Source organism: Hevea brasiliensis, chromosome 6, assembly GCF_030052815.1.
Source record: "Hevea brasiliensis isolate MT/VB/25A 57/8 chromosome 6, ASM3005281v1, whole genome shotgun sequence".
In the NCBI taxonomy this organism is placed as follows: domain Eukaryota; kingdom Viridiplantae; phylum Streptophyta; class Magnoliopsida; order Malpighiales; family Euphorbiaceae; genus Hevea; species Hevea brasiliensis.
In genome coordinates this window covers 3,707,144-3,716,009 of record NC_079498.1, presented here as the reverse complement: position 1 = coordinate 3,716,009, position 8,866 = coordinate 3,707,144, and the positions used below count along the sequence as shown (strand labels likewise).

Genomic DNA, 8,866 nt, shown 5'->3' with positions numbered 1-8,866 from the left:
GCTGTTCAAGCAAGTTTTATGACCTAACATTTGTTTCTTTCATTTACACAATAAAATTTACTTTCACGTTCTAGTTCATTCTCTAAGATTCTGTTTATTTTATGATTTGTACATGAAAAATATTTTTCGTTATTTAATTATAATATTAAATTAATGATATGTGTTTATTTCATGCATTTATGAATGTGTTCATATTTTAATAAGATTATTAAAGTATATAAAATAAAAAATAACTTTCTCTTTTAAAAAATAAAAATCATTTTTTTTAAATGACTTAATTTTTTTAATTAATTTTTTTAATGCCTTAAACGCTAAAAAATATGAAAAAATGCTAAAAAATACGAAAATGATTTGCAAAAAAATATTTTTCATAGACAAACAGAACCTAAATCTTTAGAGACTTTATTTTATGATAGTGATACTCAAGCCTCAAAGCCGTAAAATTATTTCCTCAAATTTCATTTACTTCAACCCAACATTGCCCATAGATAAACAATAATGGGTTTGATGTTAAAATCAAAACCAGACTGCCTGCTCCATTTGGGTTTTCGTTCACCAGTACTTGCATCAAACTTCTACAAATATTCAAACAAATATATCCAGTTAAATGTGTTCCTTCTGTTCTTCTGGAAACCTGACAGTAAACTTCAACTTCTAACAAGATCCCCTAACTAATATCCCATATGTTTATGGACATAATAGAACAAATAGAATTGAAGCAATCCTCATAGTTTCACTAAAATAATAAATTAATGTACACAAACTGCTAATTTGTACAGACAAGCTTGACGCTGATTTCAGAAGTTCTGTAACTCAGTCCTCATCTACCGAAAAGTCTGGTTCTGCTGGCTTCTGCAGTGAGCTCACAACGCTTTTATCTGACCCAGAATACTTAATTACACCCCTTCTAGTGCTTGCTGCTAGCCTTGCAGCACGCATAGCTAAGCCTGTGCCTGCTGAAGTAGGTTCAGGATTAGCTGCTGTGGGGTTTTCTCTAGCTCTGAGTTCAGCTGCTTCCTTTCGTTTCTTATACCGGCGCCATGCTGCTTGTATGAAACATGCAGCCCATGCTCTCCATTGATGAGAGTAGAACCTGAATTTCTGTCTCAGTTGCTTGCTGTGTAGTCTTCTAAATTGTGATGCTACGAACTTCAAGTCTTCTGCTCTCAGTGCAAATGCCTCAACTTCTGAAATGGCCTTGACAGTGCGAGTAGATGATGGAAGGATGATACATGGCCTTGGATCTAAAGCCCATGTCAGCAATTCCTCACCACAAAAATCACCAGGACCAATACGGCAAGAATTGAAAAATCCAGTACGACCACCATTGGTGGTGTAAGAATCAAGATTACCACGGATTATGAAAAGCATCTCATTGACAAGGTCACCTTCACGGACAAGAAATGTGCCTTCAGTAGACAACGCAGGTTTCAGCCTCTCACATATAGCATCCAGCATCCTTTCATCCATTTGATCAAATAATGGAACCTATTCATTTAAAAGAGAGATTAAAAGGTTAATCACATAACAATTACAATTTTTTAACCTTTCTCGTGATTAATGTATTATTGTTAGCTTCTAATCAAGAATCACCCCTTTTTTTAACTGAAGTTCTAACTTTTGTGGCCTACCTGCTCTGTACAGCATAAATGAATTCTTAACCTGACTGCAGTTGATTAAACTAAATAAATCAATTATTTGCAATCTATGCTTCAGTATGATCTTCTTTTTTTTCTTAATCTCATTCAAGTAGGTAGATAAAAACCTTTTTCTTCCTTCTAATGAGAATGACATGAATATCAAATAGGTTATCAAATCATATCAAGTGCAAGGTGAATAAGAGTGCAGGATATATGACTTACTCGTCGAACTAAATCAAGACAAAGGTGGCGTTTGATGTCTCTTCGGAGATCCATAGGAAGACCTTTGAGAAGAGCTTCTTCATCAACTCCTCTGGTGGCCACCCACTCGTACTGATCATATTTCCGAACGGACTGTTTTAGCTCTGGTGGCAGCTGCCTGTGATGCATCCATTGTTCTGTATCAGTTCTCTTTATTCTCCACTCTTCTAAACGAACAGTTGTTGATTGCAAGTATCTCTGCCAGTGGAATGTTTAAAGAGAACCAGTAAATCCACTGATGAAAAAAATATTAAGATCATCACTGTTCAAAGATTTGTTAGAATTCTTTGAAAACACTCCAAGAATTAATGATGCACAATATACCAAGACAATTTCTGTAACTTTGAATGGCCCCTCTCAATGTCTTGCTTCTAGAAAGAAAGTTAAGAATAAAAGATCAAGTTCAAATTATCGTAGTTTCTTTTATAGTCCTAATAGATAAACTAGCTAGAAGATCACGATTCCAATCAAATAAAAAAGCAACCATAAACTTGAAGATGTAATCTGCAGGCTTACTTGCATGTTCCCGATGAGCAACGCGAACAGAACGAGACCAAGTATTGCAACTATGATGGCAAAACTTATTTCACCTACGTAAGTACTTGTCGAAAGATTTTGTCCCAATGAACTGCAAGAACGGACGAAGATGAAAAAGCATTAACGTAAATAATAAGTGCAATGTAGCAAAATAATAATAATAATAATAATAATAATAACAATGAATCACCAAATGGATACAGTTCATCTTATATAAAGAAACAAGGTAAGTTCAATTTATTTTAACAATTTATCCTGTTCAATAAACTCTTAAAATTCCCTTTTGTTTGTCAAGGAAGAGTAAACAAATAAGTTAACTACAATTATCAACTAACAGGAGGTTAAACTAATAATTGTAAGATTATGAATTTCTGATACATCTTCCAGTAACTAGACAGAGCTTGCCTCTGCCAGAAAAGGTCAGCCCTATAGACGAGCTTATTGAACAAATTGACTCATGTAAAAAAAATATTAAAAAAAAGGAATTTGTAACAGAATTGAATTCACATTTAAATGGTTTCTTCAAATTCTTAAGGTGATCTTCCGTGCGTCTAGCAATGAATATCTCCAAGTCCTATATAAAGCAAGAGATAAAAACTTATATATTCTAAGAACATGGGAGCATCCAAAGTAAACACACAGATTTCAGGTTCAGAATGTACATTACCTCAGGTTCTTTAAGCCCCACCAAAGACAGTAGAAATATTTGTCGAAGAATGTTGAAATAGTAACGCCATATGTCAAAGCATCACCAAATATACCGAATTGATAGTAATCAATATCTGGATTACAAAGATTTGTCACATTGCTTGTTTTGAACCAGGATTCCCTAAAAGGGTCATGCATCTGGCGGCAATCAAAATATTCATATTGGCAAGAAGGCTTCTCTAGATTACAAACACTTCTCCAGCATGCTTCTTGCCTCTCAATTGATAGAAGATACCAGCAAGCTCCTAAAACCTTTTCACCAAGAGAAAAAAAAAAGCAGGTTTTAACATTACAATTTAGATCATACAAAGAGATGAGGAATCCATTCTATGTTTAAAAAAAATTAGGAATACATAAACTGAATTCCAAAGGGTTCCTCTGTTCTTACATGGCTTGCCAGCATGTATAGCATTAGGTTATAAGCAGCTCCTGCCCATGCTGTTTCAGTCACAACACCATTGGCCTTAATAATTCTTGATGAAAGTGGAAAGATAAGAAAAAGTCTTGGGAGGTACTGAAAAATGATGATGAACCTAAGGACATTTTTAGTATTTGCCATTGTTGAGCCACCAAGATGGGGGATAACAAACCAAATCAACACCTGCAATGAACAAAAAGCCACGAAAATGCTATCATTTTAACAACATGAAAGCATTTATAAGTGATAGAAAGACAGCAAGCAACTAAAAATTAAATTGGCATACCTGGGGGAGAGGCAGGACAGCAACAAGATCAATCAAGAACTGCTGTTTTAGGTACCTTATTGCAATTTTTTTAGAATCTATGACAAGCTCCCCTCTCCCAAAAACACGGGAGGAAGGCGCAACATAAGCAGTTCGAAAACGAATGAAAATCTGAATCACATAAAAGATATCAGCTATAGTTCTAATAATTGTAAGGGCAATTTCAAGGGGTATTCCGATATGTATGCAAGCTTCTTTTGAGACTATTGGCAAGTGAAAGAATAGAGGGTCTACAAAGAGTGAAACTAAGCAAGCTACTAAAAAAATCTTAGTCCATCTGTGAACTGTTGGTCCTCGAGGGTCCAATATCTTCTTCTTCACTCTCTCATAGTCCTCAGAGAAAACTCTAGACAATACTTTAGCTTTCAATGATCTTCCAGTCTTCCCAGGCACCTCCTTTTCAGATTTCTTAGAACTAGACTCTGATATTTGTGTTCCATCAATGTTGTATGCAAGCTTAACTACACCATCTCCATTGACTGTTGGGAGCTTGGCTAATTCAAGATCATCTTTAAACCTGAAATTTTATATTTAAGTCTCAAATTCAGCAACTGAACGATCCACTAACACAATTGGACAATGAAAACATCATAAATATGAAACTAACGCATGTGGAAATGTATGAATTAAGATTAAAATGAAAATTTCTGAAATCATAACAGAAATTAAAGAACCAGGAAGGTGCAAACCTTACACTTCTTGAATTACCATACCCCATTGCGTTCTTGTGGTAAGTACAGCTATGATTTCAATCACTGAATTCTATCTGTGACACAAGAAGGTCAGAGATGTGCACATATCAGGCCAAAAATTCAAATATTTGTAGGTGTGAGACACCATATCAACTGAAATTGACAAGGCATAATCTCAAAACCACAAGAAGGAAAAGGGCCGTCAATAGTTTCTTTAACCAGGTATCATGTGAACAAAAGATATAAATATCTACATCAACTTGGGCATGAAAGCTGGCTCCAAAGAGGCTATCCCCCTTTTTAGGGGGAAGTCAAACACGTGACCTTAAATCTGTAGAAAGTCATGGGCAAATATTTAAAGAAATAGGATAACTATCTTTAAATTCAACGGCGGTTGAAGCAGAACATACATAAGAAAACCATAAATCACAACTTTTAAAATTGAATATGCCATTTTTCTAAGACCAGCCTAACTCTAGAATTCAGATGCCTTCACTTGTACTCAAAGATGTGCATCAGTATAAAATTGCAATAACTTCCCTTAGAATCAAAGGAACTAATCATTTTCATATTAAAACTAAATTATTTCGCCACATTAAGCCATTAAGTATAAATGAGAAGAGAAAGAAAAAATTCTCCAAGAAAACTAAAAATCAGCCATAACAATGGCAACTAAAAACCATAGAATTATCATCACAGAAATCGAAAAGCTTTCAGCAAAATGACAATCATTTCCAATATAAACATAATTCAAAGTTTAGAAAAAAAAAAGGGGGGGGGGGGGGGGGGGGGGTTGACTATTGATTCTTATGCAAAGATTTTAACAAACCTGGAAGGAGCACTATACAGAGACAGGGGAGCCATACAAAGTACATTTCATGAAACCCAATTCCCTCCACTTTGTTTATCTGTTGATTCATTCAGATAAAGTAACTAAAACCCAAAAAACTTTTCAAAGAAACTGAAAATGAAAAGTTTGCCATCTGGGGATTGATGAACAATGAACAGTTTCCATTCTTCAACATTACAAGACTCTTTTCTTGTTATTCTCGTCTAAAAAATGGTGGACATGCTTGAAGACATTATTTCACAGTATAGCAAGTGAAAGAGTATAAGAACAGTAGGGAAGTGACGGAGAAATTAAGCTAAAGGAGGAAAGAAGACGAGAAGTGTATGTATTTTCTATGGTTTTAAAAGTCGCAAAATAGGTAAATATGTAGGACGAAGGGACAAGAACATATGAATGTGTCCAAACCAAAGATAGAATTTTTTTTTAGTTTAGTTTTTGTTATTACGTTCAGAGGAGTTGACTCCGTCATGTACGCCGTCCTGACACGTGCTTTGCCAGTCTTGTACAGCCAACGGTCCTTCTAATCAAATGATTATTGGTGTTTTCTAATCAACAATATACAAGAAAGTCATGTTAATGTCTAACGTAAAAAAAAAAAAAATTACTTGTTCATAATATTATTATTATTTTATAAAGTAAATTACTATTTTATCTTTATATTATGATATAATTAACATTTGAGTAATAGTATTTTAAAAAAATTTTAAAATTTTAATTATATATATATATATATATATTTGTGATAATAATAATAATAATGTTGTACTACACTCACGATTGTTTAATGATAAGTTTTGAGAGCTGAAAGGATTTGATTCCAATTCAACTCTTTATAATTACATTAAAACTAAATATTATCTCTACTAATAGTAAATAGGTGAATCAACTACGGATGATCTGTACTTGCAACTTATTGAAAATCTACTATGACTGGATGATAGGTTTCATGAAAGTTAATCAGAAACTAATGAAACAATTTAACTGCAAATCTTGATCCAAGAACAATGATCGGTATATTAGAGAGCTCTTTTTTTTTATCTAATAATAATAATAATAATAATAATAATAACAATAATAATGTTGTAAAAAACAGTTGCATGGTCCAAACTCATCAACAGGCTCTTACTAGCAATAATTTCAAGGTTAATTGTGTCTGTAACATGTGATTGTGAACTGGCTACACCATTTGTCGGTGATCCCAAAATTGACTTTTCCTTATTAGCATTTAGATATGGTGGTGGAAATTGGAAACTGAAATTTAGGCTAATTTTCGTTGATGGTTCCTTGACTTTTAAGTATTTTTTATTATCGTCCTCAACATTTAAAAAAAAAAATTCTCCAATTTTAATTTATCGATAATGAGATCTGCTTATTGTGCCCTATATAAATTAATAACATTTAGTGAAAATTGAATTGAATTAAATTAATTAATTTAATCGATTTAATTAGAAAATAAATCAATATCAATTTGATTTTATGAACCGGACTTAACTCAATCAACCCAGCTGAATAACCAGTCAACTCAGCAACGTCTAAACTAAGTAATCCGGTCTACTCAACGAAAAAAAAATTCAAATAAACGCTAAAGAGAGTCAAGCCTGGCTCCTCAAGTTATTCTTTTACACCATGACCACATGAACTAGACACCCTAAGTTGCAATTTACTTAGAATATATATTATTACTGTTTATAATAATTTTTTAACAACTAAGTAACAATTATTAATCTAAAAAAAAATAACTTCACCACTTAATAATATTAATAAATTATTTTATTAATATATTAACTTAAATTATTAAATAATTTTTTTAATTTTATTATATTTTATATAATAAAAAATATAATTTTTCTAATTATTTTGTTATCTAATTTTAATATATTGACATTCATTTTGTTATCTAATTATCTACCCATTATGCAATTTGATTACAATTAAGAATACTAATTAATAATAAAAGCAATTAATTAACAAAAAATTGAAATGCTAATGCAATTATATATACAATATCCAAATGGATTATATTATATTATATGCATACCATATATATAAAACAATAAATGCACATATCAATTTAGAAGGGACAAGATTTATCATGTCCCTACATTATTTAATGCTTCAATTGAATGAACTAGCTATGAGAAAAGAAATGCTTGCTATTGAAGTCTGCAGAATATGCACATTGCGGTGTTCATAGGGACCTCATTTCCATGACGGTGGGATTTTCATATTTTTAATTAATGAAATGTATTATTTATTTAGCCTCTGAATTTTATATTTTTTAATTAAATTCTGCTAATTTTACTTTATTAATTTACATTAAATCTTTTATTATTTTTTATACATAATTTTCGACTCCGTTTATGATATAATTTAGTCCTCGAATCTGAATTCTTTGGGTTGGAGTGGCCATACCCATATCCGAATTTTCATTAATCGGATTCAGTAGCAAATCGGGTCTGAAGTGATTTTGTAGCAGGTAATGTATCCTGGATCTCCATGAAATCGGACTCTGATAAATCTACTACAAAAGAAATCAACTTCCTTATATGAGATCGAAATGACAGGGATAACATGGTTCCGAAATATGTGGGTGAAATTAAGCATGCTGATAAAGGTACATGCTGTTGCATGCAGATTATAAATGGGTAAGAGGTCCAGCCGTGACTTATTTTGATTGTGTCTAACCACTATATAAATAGATTTCAAATGTTTACCTAATTATGTTTTATAAATTTTTTTAATTAATTCACTATTTCATTGTCATTATCCAAAAATCTCATTATTACCAATTTGGGTGTCAGAGTGACTATTGGATAGCCACCAGACTTTATCTTATTCTTTGATATCAAGCAACTCGAGGATTCAAGACCCGTTATTTAATGACCTAGAGAATTATAGTAACATCAGTTTGTTTTATGAAAAATAATTTGTACATAGATGATTTTATAAAGTATTTTCCATTATTTAGTATAACATTCAAAATGAGTTAAAAAATATTTTCTAATGTTTAAAATATTAGTCGGGAAAGTGACTTTTTTTTATTATTTTTCTTTGATTAACAATTTATTTTTCTTTAATCAAATTTTTTAAACACCCTGAAAAATAAGAAAAATAAGAAAAATGTTTTCCAACAAACACTTTCCTTCAAACAAATAGAGTTTTAGATTTTTTATATATATAATTTAAGCATTGTATTGTTTCTTTATAATAATAATAATAATAATTTTCACTAATATCATGAAAGTTGGAGAGAACATTATCCGATTATGTAACTCTTCACTTATAAGTAGTTTCTAATTAACCCAAAAAAACATTATATTATTGAAAAGTCACATACTTAGCCTTTATAGTGTTGTTATTAGCATCATAAATATATAGGTTTTTTTTTTTTTTTTTTAACCACGTTTAAGAAAAAAAAAATATTAACATGTAAAC

General features: G+C 31.6%; 1 protein-coding gene across 2 annotated transcripts; it reads right to left on the bottom strand.

Annotated features, from left to right (window-relative positions):
- Positions 1-491: 491 nt before the first annotated feature.
- LOC110642330 (protein CNGC15b) lies at positions 492-5,746 on the bottom strand. Of its 2 annotated transcripts, none has more exons than XM_058148239.1 (8): positions 5,411-5,746; positions 4,579-4,912; positions 3,851-4,406; positions 3,535-3,747; positions 3,106-3,398; positions 2,418-2,529; positions 1,863-2,099; positions 492-1,488 (listed from the first exon to the last, which is right to left on the bottom strand). In XM_058148239.1, exons 2-8 carry the CDS (start codon positions 4,605-4,607, stop codon positions 814-816), a joined length of 2,115 nt encoding a protein of 704 aa, XP_058004222.1. In that variant the 5' UTR covers positions 4,608-4,912; positions 5,411-5,746; the 3' UTR covers positions 492-813. The 2 variants fall into 2 exon arrangements, with proteins under 2 accessions (XP_058004222.1, XP_058004221.1); XM_058148238.1 differs by having other exon boundaries at positions 4,579-4,655.
- Positions 5,747-8,866: the final 3,120 nt, after the last annotated feature.